This window comes from Amblyomma maculatum, chromosome 3, assembly GCF_055883805.1.
Source record: "Amblyomma maculatum isolate TAMU_Amacu chromosome 3, ASM5588380v1, whole genome shotgun sequence".
In the NCBI taxonomy this organism is placed as follows: Eukaryota; Metazoa; Arthropoda; class Arachnida; order Ixodida; family Ixodidae; genus Amblyomma; species Amblyomma maculatum.
In genome coordinates, this window is record NC_139346.1 from 199,918,951 (window position 1) to 199,940,226 (window position 21,276).

Below are 21,276 nucleotides of genomic sequence, written 5' to 3' on the forward strand. Positions count from 1 at the left end.
AGCTGGCACTGTCATGTTGCCTTGTGGCATCTTACAGCCTGACTAGTCAATGTCTGACATTTTATCTGCCGATTACCACTTGCTGAAGCCATTTACCGCGGTTTTTCGCTTGCAACGCTAATTGTTAACCGTAACTATGCAGACGCCAGATTTCTGGAAAATGGGCCCTTTAATATGGTCAGTTTAAAAGAATTCATTAAAGGAGTCATAAATTTTTTACAGCAGAGCACAAATTATACCAAGATGTTTACCCATCTCTCAGTGGTATATACTAGTCAAGTCTGAGCACCAATGCTGCCACTGCATCTTGAGTGAGGCCTTCTTTATTTCACTCAGCGAAGGCACTTGAAATACAATAACCTAGGCCTAGTAAAACTGCTTGCTTAGCATTGAGACTTCTGATTGCAATGGCAAAGGCTATGGGAAATTCACACTGCTGATTATGTTAAACCATTTGAGCCTTAGCTGGTGCCGCAACATGTACAGTTTTTGCATCTGTCTTTCCTCCCATGCAGCCAGGTGGAGCTGTCGGTGCACAACATTCTGCAGCGGGCCAATATCTACAATGTTATTGGTGTCATGATGGGCAACTTTGAGCCAGGTTGGTTTTCATACCTGCTTATGTCCACGAAAACTCAAATTATATATTTGCTCTTACTTGTGCCTAATGCTACATTGCAGTAAGGTTCTTGCTCATCAAAATTTACTGATGATTGAGCCCCCTGAAGGAGATTCCAGTGGCAGTAAAGGCAGTTAGCTGAAATTAAAACCTCTTGTCCTTTAGCTTTCTCTCCAGCAGTGTTGTATCATAAGGTTGGACTAAACACAAGGTAAGATGTAATGGAAGCAGAAGATTCTCTGCAGCATTTTAGTGAAGTTGTTCTTCATCTTGAAGCAAAAGCATAACATATAGCAAAATGTAGACAGGATGTATGGTGTTTGAATTTGATAGCAGTGTGTCATATAGACTGCTACCGTATTTATTATATCTGACAGTGAAAATGGCAGCCTTTTGTCAAAGAAAAGAAAATTCTAAATATGAGAAGAAGTGAAATAAATAAATTAAAAAAAAAACTAATTTCTTGAAGCAGAAGGCCTACCTACATGTCCTTCATTTCTGGTTCTTTCACTTCTAGGGAGAGGACAGCTGCAGGCTGTAGTTGGTTCTCAGTCAAAGCAAAGATAATGCGTATTCAACTTTCCATAATGATTCACCTTGGCACCTATAAGCATTGATTGGGGATACTGTTCTCTGCGTGCTGTTGTCATTGACGTTGTAAATTTCATCTAAATACTATGATGCGACTATCACCAGGTGCCGTATTATTCAACATCACATATCGAGCCTGTCACAAAATCTGCCACAAGCGCGTCATTTAGTCCTATACCTGATGTGGCCACTGGCAAGAATTGACCAGTGGGAGCAGAGCTAATTGGTCTAATTGGCTAATTGGACAGTTTTTGTGAGCGACCGTTGTGTAGTTTGGCCCCAGGAGTACTTATGTCAAATGTAACACTTATTTTGATCATCGTGATGACCTTTGCCATCGTTATTTTTCATGTGGTTAGTGGTGCAATGAGTATGGGATACTAATACCTGTGCAGGCAGGTACGTAATTGTGGGCTGCCACCACGACTCGTGGACCAGGGGTGCTGGGGACCCTGGCACTGGTATGGCCGCCCTTATGGAGCTGGTGCGACTGTTTGGGAACCTCCGAAAGAATGGTGCGTGCTGCCTTGGTTGCTCTGGTCATGTTCAAACACAAATGGGCTTGCGTCATAATAGGGGGTCAGCCAAACCAGTGAATGTCGATAAACTAGTCCTAGTGAAGGCTGGCTGCTTCTATGATCTTCAGATTTGTGAGCTTCAAGGGCTTTTTCTCTGCAGTCCTTTTCCTTAACAAATACTAGTTGTATGTGAATTATGTATGTGTTGAGGTCCAGCTGTAGTGTGGTGTAATGTAAGTGCTGCTTGATGGGAAAGCCAGCTGCCCTCCCGAAGTGCCACACAGCAGCACCTTCCCACCCAGTAAAACTCATTGGAATTAAAGCATCAAAGTAATCATAAAGAGTAAATCCATCTGATAGCGGCTTTCTTGCGTTGGGACTTATGGCCGTCCTATCAATTTCTTTATTTTTTTTTCTGCTATCTTCTGTCTGTAGGTTGGTCCCCCGGGCGAACACTGGTGTTTGCAAGCTGGGATGCAGAGGAATTTGGCATGGTGGGCTCCACTGAGTGGATTCAGGTAGATTCATATTTCTAACCCCGAGTCATCCTTATTGCGCATTCCTGCAAACGCCCACACATTCTCTTATTGCTCATAGGCACATCAGCAAGAGCTGTATTTCCGCACTGTGACGTACATCAACTTGGACCAGGCAGTTTCTGGTGAGGCCGCTCAATGCTATGAATGCACTTCTCGCGTTTCTTTTTCTTCTTTATTTGAAGTGCGGGGGGGAAGAGAAATGTGCAGGGAAAAATTTCCATATTGTTGATTCATGCAGAAAGTCTGCAGATGCCATTATTTGTAAAGTTGAAGAGTATGCTACTGACAGTAGGATCTTTGCTGCGACAATAATGTCACATTCGTCTGCTGATCATGAGATTGTGGATTCGATCTGTTTCACAGCAACCATATTTCGATGAAGGGAAAAGCAAAAACACCGTTGTGTTACGTGATGTCAGTGAGTAACTGTTAGCTTACTGCGGAAAAACAGGCAATATTGGAGTGGCGTTTGTAAAAGTTTTTTTTTTAACCGTTGAATTAAAATATTGACATACTCATGACGTACATCTCGATTGAGAACAGTTTCAATGACCACCACTGCGCGCTGACTAAACAGCCTATAAATTTAAGAAACGTGGTTTTTTAGAATCATTAATAAATCATTGGCTCCATTCTTAGTAGTTATACTTTCGGTTAATAATCAAAAATATTCGTTCTAGAGATTAAATGCATTTACGAGCAACCTTCAAACCCATTTCCTGGCGCCTTTAAAGAACCCCTTGTGATGTAAACTAATCCAGAGCGCTCCACTATGGCATCCATTATAGTTTCTTCAGGATGTTGAGCTGGACAAATTACATTTCATTAATTCGGGCCATTTGGGGTCACATCAGTGTTAGCAACAACAGTGCCTTGCATGCTCACAGAGCATATATGTGTCACTGGCACTTTTGCTGTCACATTTATTTCTTTGGCAACATGCATCTCCTCGCAGCTTCATTCATTTGAAAGCTGCGGAGTTAAGAGCGCATTAGACAGTCTTGTACGGTGCAGCCTAACATATATTTTTCTCGCGCCACTTGCACCGTGTGTGCAGGGAACAGCTCACTTTATGCACTGGCAAGTCCGTTGCTGCGCCAGGCACTGAAGGAAGCCACGGAGCTGGTGCCCTGTCATGAGGGGTCGCACTCGGACATGAGCGTCTACGACATGTGGAGAATGCGGAAACCCCGCGTCCCCAACGATGCACATGCACCGCCCCTGTGAGTCCTGTCTGCCTGCTTCAGGCTCTTTTCTTCTCAGTCATCAACAAAAACATTGTTTTTGTTTTTCTTTCTGAGCTGTTCACTTTAAAAACATTGTTTTTGCTTCCCTTTTTGAGCTGTTCACTTTAGTGGCATTTCATAAAACGATGCTTATTGTGTGCCTAAAGTGTGCACGTAGTGAAATACGAAATGTTACGAGAAACTAGACTAAAGAATTGGCAAGGTCTATTTGGAAATTTACAAAGCAGCACGTATCTGCATTGAAGGGTGCGTAGGCTGGCCAGTGGTTGGTCATCTTCTCAGTTATTTTCTCCCACAATGCATGTTTAAATTTAATGTTTGAATAATCAATGTTTGAATAATCGTTAAGAGATGTGGCCCTAAGGATGGGGAATTGTTCCACAAGATTAATTTAAAGAGTACTAAGTCGTCACGCCAAGTCATGCCGTACACTTGGGCCGGCAGCAGTTCAAATATGTCAGAGACAACTCTGCATATGCATACGCATCCACGTGTTTCATCTGCATTTGTCAACTACAGTGACGGTGACTCCCATCTGGCTGCCTCAAAAGATGAAAGGAAAAGTATCAAGGTGGCCAGACATTACAAATTTCACTCTGAATTTGTGTTAGCTCACTGTCAGAATCATGTCTGCGAGCACAAGTTTGTTGCCCCAAATTCGTGACATCAAGTCATGTCACACGCAATTCATCCTCGTGATCTGCGATTCGGTCCGTCATATGAATGCAACATGCAACTTAAGCGATCATTTGTATGCCGTTCTGTCGTTCTCAATCTGAAGGCCTTAGTGTATTTCTGTCTCTCTTAAATCCGCTGTCAAATGCATTGAATGACTAAGAAAAACTGGAAGGAAAAAAAAAAAAAGAGACACTACCTTTTTTTAGAATTGAACCTATGTCTGCTGATGCTAAGCTTGGCATCTTGTCACAACTAAATTACTATTTAGAGGCAAGGGCTTGTTTGCATAACTACTTTTGTGCCTTGCCTTCCAATGGCAATCTGCATATTTTGGACCCCTAGAAGAACGATGCTGTCATGTTAATATCTCAGAATGTCATGCATTTCGACATTTCAACAGGCAACAAGTCAAGCTGAATTTGGAGTTTTCTGTATTTCAAGCTGGAGGTTTAAGCCAAAATCCTCAACAAGAAGTAATCCTTTCCTCCTATCTTTTTTTGCCGAAAGCAAAGCCTAGCGCACACATCTCGAAGGGTATAGCAATGACATGTTTCTTCTTTTTTTTTATGTGACGTGAATAACAGCACTAGACAGTTCACGGTCCGGTCCAGTGTAACTGACCTTGTGTTTAAGCTTTCAGGTCTTTTTATTTTTTTCCTTTTTGTCCAGAATAATGCCTCCAGCATCAGGCTCGGATTTTGCTTCCTTCCTTCTGGGTCTTGGAGTGGCTTCTGCACACCTTCAGTTCGTGGGAAAAGACCCGGTGAGCGATAATCATACTCATTCTAAAAGCTAAGTTTTATTGCAGCCTGGCTACTGAAACGGCGCAGGTTCCTAGTTGTTTGTGCCCGTTATTTCACTGCATATTAAGAAAGCAGTTCTGAGCCTTTGAATAGCCTTGTTAGTGTTGGGCAGTCTTGAGGTTGTGGGTTGTTTTACTGTCATGGCCTATATTTTTTATGCAACATCAGTTTACGAAGTGTATTTTGTACTACCATTTACAGGGACATATGGCCTGGGGTTTGCTTTTTTATGCAAATGTAGCGACTTCCTAAATGCTACTATTAATGCTGGTTTGAGCATGTTTAAACTAGCAGAGCATTGCATGTGTATTCTTTTTTGCAACACTCAAACCTTTGATATCAGCTTGTGATTAAATAGCTTCCTGTGGCATCATGTGCAGAGAGGCATACCATTCAAAGATAAAATCAATTGTACACCACTTTAATAGAACTGAGATAAGGCTCACTCCAGCCATTGTATTTACATATGTGATGATCTGTTAAAGCTGACTATTGCTGCTTTAACAACATTGTTTTAATGCAGTCGGAACAATGTTGTTGTTTTTTTTTGCATGCTTGCAGTCATTCAGTTAATACATACTTGCAGACATTTGCCCTTAGCATCATATGTAGACCATTTGAAGTTAATGAGTGAGTCATGTGAAGCGAACTCCGTCGCAAGTTCCTGGAGCCTTTCACCATTTCGCTGCATGTTAAGAAAACAGTTCTGAGCCTTTTGGATAGTCCTGTGCAGTGCAGCTCACTTAGTTCACGCTCCGTTTCATTCCTGTGTGCTGAAAGCATAAATCAACCTGTGCAGCAGATTCAGTTCAATTTTGCACACACACACACACAGGCCTCTCCAGGTGCTTCGCACTGACATTGAATCAAGTTCATATTCACCCGCACTTGTGAGTGCTCCCGCAGCTTGTGTGGCCAGGCTTGTTCTGGTATGTCATCAATACAGCATGCCGGTGCATTTCAGCTGCTCACAGTAATGGCCAATTTTCAGACTGAAATTCTTGTGTATTCTATATAGACATGCATATATGCGCGCGCGCGCACACGCGCGCACACACACACACACACACACACACACACACACACACACACACACACACACACACACACTGCATTTTAAGTGCCCCGTGTAGTGCTGCCAAAGCTATGAAGTGTGCACGTGCAATATTCTTGCACTGTGGAACGTAGCACCAGTAATATAATTTCCATTCTTGATTTGCTGAATCAATTATGCAATGTAACTCTAACTTTTATATAACTCACATAATGCCCATTACCTGGGGACTTTGGGTAAAAATAAAGAGATACAGTGCAGTCCACTTATAACGATATTGAGAAAACCAGGAAATCTGAATGTTATAACATATTATTGTTATACCTGGATCGGCAAAAAAATGAGAAGGGTGTGGAGTAAAACCGAATGTGGAGTAAAAGCATTCTTCTTCTTCTTTGTCTTCTTCGTTTTCCACGGTGCCACGCCAACAGCTTGAAAACCTAGCGCAGTGTAGCTTTCGCGACAAAAAAGGAATAAATGAATGCACACACCCACATATTTTCCCCTGCATGTAGGCTGCCTACTTACTAGCGATGAGTAAATCGGATTGAACAACATTAGTCGCCTTAAAGAGCACTAAACCCTTTATACAGGATTTCATCATTAGCCATAAAATAACTTAAGCATACCTAAAAAAATGTCAGAAATTTGCACTCGCTTAAGCAGCAGCTGAAGCTTGACAATCACTGTGAGCATCGCTTCCAGTAACGCATACGCTGGTAGCAGTCCTTTTTGCATGTGCGAAACCGATCGGTGACTGGATGAACTGCAGGACATCCCCAGCCTTGATGGTCGTTAAAATCGTAGAGTGTGAATGCCCATATTTTTTCACGAGGCTTCCAAACTTGAAACACTGCCAAAAATCCTTATGAATCTGCTGTTTCATCTCAAGAGCTATTGCGCCGTCAATGTGGTCGGCGCAATCTTCCACGGACGCACATTTGGCAATGGCGATGGTGATAGTGCTCATTTCATAATCGCATGCAATTGCACTCTTCGATTTCTCCACGACAGTTCTTTTTCGCCACTAATGTCAAGTTTTCACGTCATTCCCTTCTTAATATCTTATTTTTTTTTAAACATTCAGACACATTCTGATGGTAATCATTTACCAAGCGGCGATAAAGCTATCGTTGTATCCGATGTACCAGCGATAATCGATCATTATATCTGGCTTATTTTTACATTGGGCCAATGGGAAAACTGATAAATTGCAAGAATTTGATCGTTATAAGCGATATATCGTTACATCTAGTATCGCTGTAAGTGGACTGCACCGTACGCATGGCTTCTACAGTGATAACAGCGGTAGGGAACGGAATGTCAACACAAAGTTCTCAACTTTCTTCCACACATCTCACTGAGCAGTATGGTAAGATGCACATTATTAATATTCAGCCTAGTGTTTAGATATCATAATAACAAAATTTAATGCACATTTAAATTAAAATGACTAGCGAGTACTTGGAACACAGCAGGTAAACTTAGGAGGGTACTGTCATATTTACTGCGAAAACGGCATTGGCTTGAATATATAGAAGCTCACTTGGCTTATGTTGTAAGATAGCTTTTAACACCTGCATGAACCATTTCACTGTTCTAAATGGCTGCACTCATGTTGACCTAACAAACTTTTACCCTAGCTCATCTCCCCTTGTAGTTTCATGGTGCTGATGGATGCTTCTGACATAAGGCTTTCACTGTCATGCCAATGATGCCTGGACGTTTCCTTATGGCCCATAGGCAAATTTGTTTTGTCCTGCAAGTTCCATGGCAAACACGTACTAGATGCATTTGTTAGTGGAATTTTTTAAGTGTCATAAGCAGGTGACAATGTGCCGGAGGAATGTCGGAGCGCATTTTGAGATCTGCTTGCTTTCCTGATTGGCTGAGATGGTCTGCTTCTAGCGTTAAGATGCGTTATTGTTATCATTATGGGCTTTATGCTGAAACAGCTTGCTTTAGCACTAAATGCTTTCAGATGGAATTTAATATGTTCCCAAGAAATAATTTAATCATACCTAAGGTAATTACATAACAAAACTCTCTCTGTTGGGAGAATTCAAAGTCGTGCTGGGAAAGGCAGCAGTGGTGTAGAGACTGATCACCCGCAAATTTGAAACCATGGGAGGCCTATGAAGAATTTAAATAAAATAATGCAGTAAAATTATTTTTGTGCGTCTAAATCCAAATGACTGCTGACCTATTTTGCTGCTCAGCATTTCATATTTGGATGTACTAGTACTTTCACCCAGAAGGTAAGCTCATGGTGTAGAGCAATGAAATCAGTGCATGGAATACCTACTGCTCGTTAATGATTACTATTGACAAGGGGAGTACGAATATTCATATTTGAAAGCCGATATTTGGAATTTTCGAATATTCGAAAATTACTGAATACACAGGAAAATTTTTGAATTCGTTGCGGTTTCACCTCACTGTGCACTTCACTGCAATGGCTGACTGCGTGGACAGTGCAGAGAAGCATCCTCAAAACTCGACGGGGCTGTTTTGTGAAGGAGGACCACTGCTACCACATTGTACTGCAAAAAGAGTAGCAGAAGCATTGTCGACAGAGTGCGCAAAGTGAAGCACTTGACAAGGCCGAGAAAAAACATCATTCTAATTTTCGCTTCATCTCAAATGGACTCAACCATCTTGCTCGTATTCATCAGATAAATTTACTGTGATGCAAACTGTTTCTGGCTGTTTTTTCAGATTAATTTGATAATTCGAGCTTTCAGTCAACTCAGACATTTTTTTCTGGGCCTTTTAAAGCCGAATTAATGAGAGTTTACTGCATTCAGCAGCATTATGACAGCTCCACCCAGTTTTATGCAGGTCCTTCTTGTAAAACAAAAAACAAAAGTGTATGTAATTCTGTATAAAATTTATGCTAGATTTTTCAGTAGTGTATAACATCTCTGCAGTTCTAGTTAAATTTTACTTGCAAATACCATGTGAACTCAGAAATAAACAGGAAAAAGTTAGATGTTTTTTAATCCTATGTTGTTTTTTTTTGTCACTGATCAAATGTTTGATATTCGAATGCATTTTTTTTTTTTTTCATATTTGATTCGTATTTGAAGATTTCAATATTTGTACACCCCTACTATCAACCCGTTTGGTTACTCACAGGCTTCGGACTACCCGCCATATCACACAGCCTACGACACATACCAGATGGTGGTGAACCAGACAGATCCAGGTTTGCGGTCACTGGCCACTCTGGTGCGAGTGGTCGGAGTGTTGTTGCTAAAGCTGGTGGACTCTCTTCAGCTGCCCATGCATGCAGCCGACTATGCTGAGCAGATACGCCTCGATTACACAGCCTTTGAGAAGACCTACTCCCAGCTTCTCAGGGACCACAACATCGACCTTGGTCAGTAGTTTGTGCTGCTTTAATCCACCGTGACAGCACTGTGCATGTACTGACCACTCCGTAGATAAGTCATGTATGGGGAGGTCATGCAAGCAAAGGGGTTGTCAGTGTCATTTGACTGCCTTATTGTGCATGCTTGTTTTTCTCCTTCGTATCCCTCTGCTGCTGCTACCTGCACTCTTGTTGCCAGATGTTGATTGGGATGGGTAGAAGTCTCGGAAAATTGTGCTGGTCTCTTTAGGAGTGCACAGGGTGGGTCAGTGGACTGCTGTGTTAATTGTATCTGTGGTGCATAACCGTCAAATTTATTCATATGCATAATTCATATACACCCACAATCCAGCCTGTTCCATTCCCTAGTATAGTTTCAGAATGACATTGGCAGCAGTAGACTAAAAAAAAATGAAGTTATTCTTTTTGCACTAACAAAAAGTCCACATTCACAAAACCGGGCGCCCTGTGAGGTGGGGCGGGTGTCACCGGCTTTCCAACATCTTATGTGAAGTTGGCAAGTGCATGCTTGATGCCTGCCACGATCTATCACTTGCACCTGTCACCAGCATGGCTTGTGCGTGTGCACTAGAACCTGGCAGTTTGCCTTCAGCCAGTGAAGCTCGGTTGAGGGCAGGTGATGATGGAACGTAGATGCACGAAATGACGATGTGGAGGGGAGGAATCCTTTGCTGAACTGCTTGCTAAGTGATCATTATGCACACTGTCTCATCATTAAGATTTCAGATTGCTCATCCTTTCAGTTAGACAATGCTGCCAGCGTAATATTAAAATTTCTTTTTATTTACCTGTACAGTGTGGCAGCAGCAGGGCAGGAAAAGCAGAAATGCAAATTGGGTTTTTGTCCCGAGGAATCATTGTCCTTATTCCGTTAGGATAACAAAAAACCTAGTGACAGAGCTTCACCTACAGCTTCCATAAACGACATTCATCTGCGAAAACATTATGATAAAATTTTGCTCTGACATCACTTTATGCACTCTGCCTAAGCTTTGTAGGGCTGCACTTGAGAATAACATTGAAGTGTTCAGTATTAATCATCAGTGAGAAAGTTTTAGCCTTTGCATGTTGGCATGTATGCATTAACAAAAACCCAACTCTTGCTATTTAATTTTAGTTGCAATTTTATCCATGGCTTTAATACTGCTGAAGTGTTCTGGTTCATTTGTGTAGGCACGTTTACATGCTGCTTGTTTGATATGCAGCTTTGTGTTCCGGGAACGCTTTGAATTTTGACGGCAAACATAGTTATGAAGCTTAAGCAGCCCGGTTCAGTGGGTTGCCTTGCTGGTGGGCATACGTGGATGGACTTTGTGGATCTATCTGAGCTTTTAAGACATTAAACAATTGCATTTGTGTCTGAAGTATTAATTATGAAGTGTCATTCACATGAAAGAACAGTGGCTAAATGCTATAACTGCATTTGGTGCCATCAGAAAAGTATGTTTATGGTTAATATCCATGCTTATATCTGAGAATTAGATTTTTTCAGGTCTATGTTTGATAATATTTGAATTATGCCATACTTTACACTATCTGCTGTAAATATAAATTACGAAATCATGAGCATTAACAGAAAAAGAAGAAATCAGAAACACAGTCACTAGGTGTGCTATTTTGTTACTGATAACTGAGCACTCAAAGGGTTAAAAAATCAGTTGACAGGGCCCTGTAGGTGCTAATGTTTAAATTAGCAGATATATTTTGCATGTTCTCTAGTTTTTTGCTGAGGGTTTTGGCATTATTCTAAGAACCTTTACTTGAATTTGAATCTATTTCAAGGTTTTCTCTGGGCTTTTTTTTTTTTTTTTTTTCTTTCTTTCTTCAATGGTTCATACGAAATGCTAGACTTTGGGCTGCCCAGCTTGATTTTAGCACATGTGAAGTGATTGGACCCATCGCTTAAACTTTATATAAGGACCTTCACCGTGCCACATTGTATAGTAGTATTATAACTTCTTACTTTTTTACTTACTCTTGTTGTGAGGGGCAAGGTGTCAGTCTTTTCTTGTGTTCTTTACAGAGCCACTGTCCAAAGCGCTGGTTCGGTTTGAGCAAGCAGCCTTGAATTTTCATGACAACTATGAAGAGATGAACAAGAACAAGTAAGAGCTCTTCTAGCTTTTACATAGAACGCATACTGAAGCGTTTTTCAGTTCTATGGTAACCAAGAAGCAAAGTAGGTGCATTTTAAGGCAAAAGCCTTTAATGCTTCATCGTTGTCGACAGAAGGTTGTCAGCAGAGGTGTCACGTTTTCCAGAGCGAGAGTTACAAAATAAATTAATAAGCCTTGTCTCCATCGGGAATCATACCTCCATCCCTTGGATCCCTAGCCAAGCGCTTTACCAATTGCGTCACATCCTGGATTGTGAAATGCTCTTCATAGTTCCCCTTGTCTATCGTGAGGATGATAGCGAGATCCCACAAGTGACAAATACTGTGCCTTTCCTTTCCTGTCAATGAATTATAGAATGCTGGTGAACTTCGATGCATTCAGTGAAATGCTGGTTGTGTTCGACAAGGGGCGCGCGATGTACCGTCACGACAGGTCATAAGGTCACTAGGCGATTTATGCATATGCGAAGCTGACACCGCTGGGCGTCCTATCTAGGCGTCCGTGCGGCACCTTTCATTTGCCGCTTCTTCGAACACTGCACTGCACAGCAAACAGAAGCAGACCCAGATGTCTAGGAGGCGTTAGTACAGCAGGCATCTGCGGCGTTGGAAATTGATTTACAGGATAGAAAAGGCGCAGTATCTGTCACAAATCTCCGCGGACACATGCAGTAAAGGAAGGGAGGAAGGTGAGAGTGAAAGAAGAGAGGGAGATAGAGGTGCCATAGTGGAGGGCTACGATCCACCGCGCTATAATGGCTTTCGCCTCATCACACTTTAGTGGTCCAAAGTGCCCTCTAGGATGTTATAAAAGAGAGAGAGGGAGAAAGAAAGTGATCTGTAGGGATCTGCTATGAATGTTATTATAAGCCCTGATTACACAGTCGGCATCTAATAATGGATACAATAGGTGTAATATCGGCAGAAAGATATAAATAAGAAAAATCAAGGGTCTAAGCACTGTACCTTTGGGAAAACCTAAAATAGCCAGAGACTTAGGCGAAGGATACTTGTTAGAACAGACAAATACCTCTCTGTAAAAGTTCAAGGCCATTCGATTACTTAATGGTTTCGACGTGAGGGCTTTAGCAGCAGTCTTTTATGTGATACATTTAAAAACCTTTTTCAAGCCAAAGACGAGAGCATCAGTATAGGGATGTTTAGGTCAAGGTTAGAGCTGAGATTGTCAGTAGAGAGAGAGGCAGTGGAGAATTACAATCTTTTCAAGAAGCCATTTGGTTAAGAGCAAAAAAATAAATGTTTACCAAGAGAAATGATGTGTGAGAGCCTTTTTTTGTGTGTGTATGCAAATGCTGTAGTGGTCTCTTGCACAGGGGTGAGCTGTCATGTAGACATAGCATTCCAGAAATGTAGTCAGATTATTGTTATTATTGGCCCTACTTGTCAGTGCATGTAACCGCTACTTTTCCTCACGATATAGTTGTGCATCGTCCTGTTATTCACTTTGCTGACTCTCGCATTTGCCGCTGCACAGCCTGCTCCTGGCCCTTCAGGAGTACAACGACCGCTTGATGCAGCTGGAGAGGGCATTTCTGCTTCCAGCAGCCTATCCACACCACCCACACTTCAGGTGAATGCTCTCAGTTGGGCTACACTGGTTGCTTGCGGGGGGCTCTTGCTGTGCAGCAGTCCAGTTCAGCCATTGAGTCGAATGCTTTAGCTTTCATGTTGACACATCAGCGCCACCTGATATACAAGTACCACCTTTCATGCAAAACCTTCCTGCTTCACTTAACATGCTATTGAACAGTTTACAAGAAGGCATCGTTGTGGCACACCACTTACTCTAAACGCTTTATAGTGGAGAGAGTCTCAGCTAGAGGGCACTGCTGTGCCCATAATCATGCATGTTTATGAGATAACAGAATTTCTACAGGAAATATACAGGGATAGCAAAGTAGAAATTACATGGGAAGGGATAAGAAGTATGGAAGCTGTCAAGGTATGCAAAGGATTAAGACAAGGTTGTCCTCTATCACCGCTGCTGTTCATGCTTTATATGATAAACCTCGAACGGAGGATACAAGAAAGTAACCTAGATTTTAACCTGTCATATAGATTAGATGGAAAGGCGGTAGAGCAGCGCCTCCCCGGTTTAATGTATGCAGACGATATTGTGCTGCTAGCTGAGAGTCTGGAAGAATTGCAAACTCTAGTTAAGTATTGCGGAGATGAAGGGGACGCTCTAGGCTTCAGTTTTAGCGCAGTTAAGTCGGGTCTGATGATTTTCAACGGCTCAACTGATCAGGGTCTTAAAATACAAGGCCATGAAATACCTAGAGTAGCAGAATATAAATATCTCGGGGTATGGGTAAACGAAGGATTGGCATATATTGGAAAGCATGAGCAATCACTTAAAGCCAAAGGGCGAAGAAATGCCGGGATAATGAAGCATAGGGCACTATGGGGATACAACAGGTATGAGGTTTTGAGAGGTATTTGGAAAGGAATTATGATGCCCGGGCTTACTTTCGGAAATGTGGTTTTGTGCCTAAAATCAGAGGTACAGTCGACATTAGAAATAAATCAGAGAGCCGTTGGACGATTAGCACTAGGGGCCCGCGGCAAAACCACAAATGAGGCGGTACAGGGAGATATGGGCTGGGCATCTTTCGAAGTACGGGAAGCTCAGAGTAAAGTATTTCATGAGGAACGCCTGAGGAAATTGGACAGTAACAGATGGGCAGCTAAAGTATTTAAATACCTATACCTAAAAAGCGTTGACTCGCAATGGAGGAAAAGAACTAGGAAACTAACTAGTAAGTATGCTAGTCACAAGGATGGAGTAATAAAGAGCATCAAGCAACAGGTTAAAAACACAGAAGGTAAAAATTGGATAAATTCAATGGAAAAGAAACAGTGTGGAATTATACCGAAAGTGGAAAATGCAGATCAGGAAGGAAGATTTCTTTGATAACTCAAAAGGCAGTGCCCTACTTTTTGAAGCTAGATCAGGGTGCCTTAGAACACGCAGCTGCAAAAAGAAATTTAACAATGAAGATGACGCATGTGCTGTATGTGGTAACTCCAGTGAAACAATTATCCATCTGGAAGTCAATGCAGGCGCAGTCACTGCTCCTGAAGCTCTGGGGTTAGAGATACCAGTGGCCGGGTGAATAAACTGGCGGTGGAAGCTAGCAAAAAAAGACTGGAAGATTGGTGGCTTAAAGGCAGAAAAGTGACATAATGTTAGTAATGTAGAAACAAAAATTCAGTAAATAGAATGATGGTATAGTTAACCAATCTAAAACAATAATTAAGATATAGGGAGAAAAATGAGCATGATAGCTACTGCTACCACCCTGTTTCAAAGGGGACGCTCCTATATTCCATCCATCCATCCATCCATCCACCAGCCCGCTTGGTGGAGATGACCGAAACGAATACAGCATGGCACGTAGCAGTGCAGTCTGCTCTGTACAGCTTTGCATTGTTTTTTAATGTGCGCTCAATGTGTTTGTCTCTTTTTTTTACTCAAGTCCTCTCTCTGCCTCCACAAATGCCACTTCAAGACCCCCCACCACCACCACCACCACCAAGAAAAAAAAATTTTATAACCTTTTACAACAATGGAACCAACACAGTAGAGTGAACGGAACACTCCTGTGTCCTTCACTCTTGTGCATCCATTTCGCTGAATTTATTGTTGTAACTATATACCAACTCACCCAGCTTTTTACTGAACTGTAACTCTATCTCCAATCTTGAGCAGAATTCTACAGAAAGAAAAAAAATAAACATCTTTTGAAGTGCTTGCTCAACTTTACTGAGAAACCCCAATTTCGAGATGCTTTTTAACAAATTTGGCAAATGTGTATTCGTTCTGGTAAGTAGTTATGCACCCTCAGAGGTAAAGGTGACTGCGGTTACTTAGGCAAACTATTGTTTTGTAGCAGGAGATGAATCTCTACTCAGTCCGTGTGATGCTGTTAGAAATACCAACAGCAAGAAGGCTGCATAGTCACGTTCCCATGTTTCAAAGTTCTTCTAGAAAAAACATTGCTTACGCATTCTTGCTCCTTCCCTTGTTTTCTTCATAGTACCCTTAAAAATTTGAAATCTTCAGAAGAATGATAAATATAGCACAATATAATTCATAGCTCCCTTCCCCATAAAATTTCACACACCAGAAAAGCTCCACTGAGTGCATCTTTTTCTGTTCCTGTTTTTGGTTAAAAAGATGACATTTTTCAGTAAAACATACACATGCGATGCTGCACAGCTATCAAGACACGTCCAAGGAGGAGGACAAGCAGATAACATGGCAAGGAAAATACTTGAGTGGCGGCATGTTGAAGTTTGTCCTAACTAGCTACCTCAAGTTTTGTTTTTGGCATCAATGAAGCCCCGCTGTTCCTGAAATTGAATGTTTATGATGATACAAGTGTCTTGCAGTGCTTGTGACAAAACAGACCAACGAACCATGTGAATTACAAAAGCAAACAATGACCTTTCCAGTGAGAACCTGCATGTCGTGCTAGCTTCATTCTACCCACATTTAAAGTGGTGTTCACGGCTCATTATTCAGCACCTGAAGCAGTGCACACTAGCCGCGAGCTCTAGAATTATCACTATTGCTCGCTTTCTAGTGCACAGATGAAAGCATGTATAAGTCTAGGAATAAAAAAAGATGGAAAAATGAGAGACCACACATTTCGAGTGAGAAGTGCTGGTTTTGCACTTACCTGTAGGACTTGCCTGTACAGAATCCCATCCCAAGTGTTGAGGATTATGAACTGCATTGGTGCAAGCATTTAGTGGCTGCTGACATAGTGCAAGCACTCTCCCGTACCAGTGGGGTCCTCATCTTCTTCTATTCTCTCATGCTATGGCCACTCAGCAACCGTCTTGACTGCGAACTGAGATTGGTGCTGACAGTTGGATGCAGGACATGATGATCAGTGCAATAAAGTGGCTGCACAGAGAGCAGTCTATCATGATGCGTTTATGCTGCAGTATACACCTGTGAGTCCATTCTTAGATCATGCACTCGTATGATGCAGGCATGTGATCTACGGGCCGGACGTCGACAGCGGTTACCAAAGTGTGCTGTTCCCGCACCTGACGGCGGCCATTGCGAGCGCACGTCAGGACAACCACTCGCCCAGCTGGAACCGGGTGCGCGAGTGCCTCTCCTACGTGGTGCATGCGCTCCGGTCGGCCACCAACGTGCTCAGCAGCGCCGTCCTCACCAGGCACAGCAACGACCTCTGAGCCCTCGTGTCCCCTACACCCCTTTCTGGTCACCAACTATGAGTTGTCATTTATCCTTCCCCTTTCATGTCTCCTCCACTACTTCTTCCTGCCCTGGCACCATCAGCACACAAGAACTACGCAACTTTGCAGCTTGAATGCGTTCCATTCTGAAAGTCATACTTAATGTCAGAGGCAAGTCAGAGAACCTCTTTCACTGGGCTTCTCTCTATGCTGTTAGTTTGGCATTTCAGAATGCTCGTCAAAGTTGCCATTGCAAAAGGATGAGTGAATCATGAAATGTGGCTACCAAAGATGTGTTCTTGGCAAGAACTGCTGGAAGATTAGTCTCCCCTCTCTCCTTTTAGTTTTTCTCAACGTTGGTTTTAGTGAACTACATCCCTATTTCTTCTTCAGATGCTGGCCAAAGACAGATGGAGACGGAATGGATCTGCATTTGTGGCACACCAGTGTTGTGGTTGGTGCACTGGTGGTATTTAGGATTGAATGCCTTTCTTGACGTTTCCTTTGCACATTGCTTTGCTTTTTTGCTTGCGTCTAAGCCGAGTTGAGGCAGCATTTGGAGTGCATTTTTGTTATTGTGCTGGCAGGTTTGCCTGACACCGTGAAGTCATGCTTACTGGTTTATACCTGTTCATCTTAACTCTGCGCTGGAAGCACAGAATAATAGAGAAAGGCATGCGCATGGACTATAAAATGGAATAATCATTAAGACATGGAATGGTATGGCAGTTGATGACATAAATGCTTTCATTATGCGCCATGCTGTGCTATCAGAAAATTTTAGCTTGGCAGGTCTGGTCAAAACCAATTTTAAACATCACAATATGGTCAATAACCTTGTCCAGTGAAATTTTGCTTCAGTTCAGGCGTTAGTGACAGTTGGACAACTTTTGGCCCGAACGATCTCATGATGTTAGGACAGTCAGACAACTTGCCGAAAGCTTTTAAACAAAAAAAAAAAAAAAGAGGACAGCGTGGTATTTCCTTTCAGCCTGCTGTTGTAGAGCCTGGAAGCCAAAGTCTGGCTGTGATGCGTGCTTTCATTGTGTTTTGCACTCTACCAGGGGTCTGTGTTTCTGCTTTTCTTTCTACCCTGTTGATTGCTCAAGTTTTACAAGGTTATATATAGATATATATATACCCTGTGTTTTTTTCGAAGCTCGTGATCATATTTGTGCTGTCTGAAGGCCATTGACTATTTCAAAAGTTTGCCTTCATATCTTTTTTTTTATCACCCAAGAAAAACTATTTCTTTTCACGTTGTACATAAATATTTTCATGTATGCTGTAAGGTTTGGAAAGGGCAAGATGAGGTGCATGGGCCAGTCCCTCAAACCTTTTAAATGTTGCTGTTGTGAGAGATGTCTGGGACTTGTCATCAGTTCTTTTTTTTTTTTTTTTTTCTCCTTGTATTTTAGAGCAATGAGCCACACTTAAAAAGTACAGTAGACTCCTGTTAAGACAAACTTGGTTAAGAAAAAAATTTGGATAAGGTGAGCAGTGTGAAACCATTCTATTGGTTTTTCATACAACTCAGTGGCATTGTTTGGGATACTTGGGAACTTAAGAACCACAGCAACAGCGTGCAGCAGCATTCATGAGGCATCCACGTTGCTTTTTCAGAGAAAGAAAAACTGTGTGATACTAAAGAAGTGAGACAAGAAGGCGCTATTCCACAAGGCTGTTTCCGCAAACCTTTGCTCAAAATTGCTAGGAAGGTTTCTTGCAGGAGCACGGTTTCTTGCCTGTATGGAAAAGATGGAGTATCCATGCCTGTTTGCACTCAACACAGAGATCAAATATAGTCAAATGTCAGCATTGCGAGCACATGTGTCCTGCTTTGCCCTTGGCAGATAAAGAAAACGTGGAGTCACTGAGTGCATCCACTCGTTGATTTGGAACTGAAGATTTTTGATTGATTGGCATGGCGTCACAACTTGCAGCAAATCTCTCGTCCTGCATAAAATTCAGCGGTGACGGCACTGTGAGTGAAAAATCACGAGCATGCTTTTGGCATGGGGTAGTTGGTAGGTGGCATGGCTAGACTCTGATTGGCCAGCGGATTTTGTGATGCCACGAGACCTTATGATACAGCACAGAGCTCTTTTGAGCTCTTTTGAATTCAATTTGATTTTGATTCATATAGCTTGATTAAAGAGGGGCCTTGTATCTCAGCTAGTCTTGCACATAACGTTGTAGCTTGCAACTAAATGCTAATGATTATAATTAAGGGATTAGTGACTAAGCTAGTAGCAAAGTGCATATATGTGAACAAGGATTCGCAAGGGGAGCTGGCAGATGGAAGTCATTAGCACTGTTATGTCATGCCCTTAAATACAGAAAGTTAGTGTCCTTCAGAATTTTCTCATTGTGTGGCGATATCATTAACTCTTTTCCTATAACATATATTTAGGCTCCTAGCTTGCTCACATACCTTTTTCCAGTGGAATTTGTGGTAAGATCTTCAGATAAACCAGGTGCATTTTCACAGTCTAATTGAGTTCATCTAACATATTTTAACGGTAGTGTGTTAAAGGTCTTGTTACTCAGAAAATCTGGTGTTGGGTGTCGGTTTTGCCTTCAGTGTTGTGAGCGGAAGGTTACGGACATGGCGTTGGCAGGTGGTAGCTGGTAGTTGGCATAGCCGGACATGTTACGGGCATGGCGTTGGCAGGTGGTAGCTGGTAGTTGGCATAGCCAGACATTGATCGATTCTTTTAAAGTTTGAAAGTATGTGTGAGGTCGGAGGGTGGAATAAGATTCAACCTTTCAGTGCTCTTGAATACCGAGTCAGGCACGCTACACCTAGGCCACACAGGCACGTTCATATGGTTGAGAGCAGGTCTTTCTACATTGGGTGGTCGCCTACGCTATCACTTCATACCCTTCAAGGTGGAGCTTAAGTGCCCCCCTGGTTGTGTTTTTTTGCTTCCGAAAGACGGACACTTTCAGCTAGTGTATGTCAAATCTCTTCCACCCATAAATTTACAAATTTTCTTTTATTGCATCTTATCAGATTGTAGTTAATAGAACTCTTCTTTAGGGACAAAGAAGGGAGTGTATATGTTTCTTACGGAGGGAAGAAAAATCTGATTGGAAAAATTTCAGATTCGCATAAAAATTAAAAAAACTATTTAAAGCTGTCTAGTCGGGAAATAAGAATAAAAAGTTTAAAATATATATATTTGGCATTGTCGTGTTAGAAATTAGTATTCCAGGTAACATAACTCTTCAGGCTAACCTTTCCGGTGAGTGAAAAACCTATAAACATATATTGTTACAAGGTTTATTTGCAAATGCGACTACATTTGAGCCTAGCATGTCAGTGCAAAGGTACTGAACTTATTCTTTCGCTGCCTCCACTTCTTTTTTTTTCCTTCCTTCAACATCATTCGGTAGTGTGTAACATTTCCCCCTTTTACAAATGAAGCCCTTTAGACAAGTCGGCAGAGTTCGTGAGAGTGGAAGAGCTTCAAACGAATGACATGCTTGGCTTGGGTTTTCCTTTAGTTTTGACCTTGCGTAGATTGGCTATATATATATATATATATATATATATATATATATATATATATATATATTTCTTGCACACAGTGCTTTGGGGATGCTGCAAAACGGTGAGAACATCACTTCCAAGCACGATCAATGCTTGACAAGGATGCCAAGTTTGGCATCATACTTGCTGCGATTATTTCATATTGGCGGCTTTGTGCAAAGTTGAAAATTTTCCCTTATGTGACTACCATGGCTAGGCACGGATATATACATGGAAAAGAAGAAAAATTTAGCACCCATTTAGCTAAATTTTGCTTTGTTTAGCTTTGCTTTGCCATGCATTGGTCTGTTTAGCTGAGTACTTACTGGATATTTGAGGCTCTTATGTGTGAAGAAGGCCTTATAGATGATGGCTTATCTGCAAAGCGTGTCATGAAAGCCTGGCAGGTTAGCATTTGAAGGCATTGGCTATCGAGATGACGCATTGGTCGAATGCACTTGCTAGTGATGCTGAGATCTTTGGCTCTGCACAGGTTCAAAACCCACTGGCGGCAAGCTTTCTTTTTTTTTTTTTTTTCAAGTGGTCACTCGAAAGAGGCGTCAGAGTCGCCCCGGTGAAATCTAAGAATGTGAGCAGTAATGCTTTTGCATTAATAACCAATTTTGAATTAAGAGTGTAATTGTTTTGCAACACACTGAATTGCATTTATAGAAGCAGCATGGATTGCTCTGAATCTTCAACAATTTGAATAGGCACAAAAAGGAAATATTTAAAAGGAGTCTACTGTACTGTATATTTTTATGTATAAGTTCTCTTACTTTACGACAATGGTTCCTTCACTACCAACTGCTAAGGAATCTATGTGGAGAGAATCGACCATAATTTCTGTTGACTGCTCCGATTCCTCATATTTCATGTAAGCTGTGCGCCATTCATTTGTGCAAAGCAAGTTTTAAGCTGCTTCTTGCATGATGTTTCATGAC

The 21,276-nt window shown here is 41.8% G+C and overlaps 1 protein-coding gene across 3 annotated transcripts in view; it reads left to right on the forward strand.

Annotated features, from left to right (window-relative positions):
• The window catches only part of LOC146197397 (aminopeptidase NAALADL1-like), a 37,299-nt gene extending 16,427 nt beyond the window's left edge, over nucleotides 1-20,872 (forward strand). For 2 of the 3 annotated variants that reach the window (XM_084599203.1, XM_084599204.1), the window contains 10 exons: nucleotides 516-601; nucleotides 1,606-1,725; nucleotides 2,164-2,246; nucleotides 2,326-2,389; nucleotides 3,325-3,490; nucleotides 4,862-4,955; nucleotides 9,188-9,431; nucleotides 11,467-11,548; nucleotides 13,055-13,150; nucleotides 16,584-20,872. In XM_084599203.1, the coding sequence (XP_084455329.1) occupies nucleotides 516-601; nucleotides 1,606-1,725; nucleotides 2,164-2,246; nucleotides 2,326-2,389; nucleotides 3,325-3,490; nucleotides 4,862-4,955; nucleotides 9,188-9,431; nucleotides 11,467-11,548; nucleotides 13,055-13,150; nucleotides 16,584-16,794 (1,246 nt within the window). In that variant the 3' untranslated portion in view covers nucleotides 16,795-20,872. The remainder of the gene's footprint in view (nucleotides 1-515; nucleotides 602-1,605; nucleotides 1,726-2,163; nucleotides 2,247-2,325; nucleotides 2,390-3,324; nucleotides 3,491-4,861; nucleotides 4,956-9,187; nucleotides 9,432-11,466; nucleotides 11,549-13,054; nucleotides 13,151-16,583) is intronic. The other variant, XR_014706195.1, reaches the window with a different exon arrangement.
• The last annotated feature ends 404 nt before the right edge of the window (nucleotides 20,873-21,276 follow it).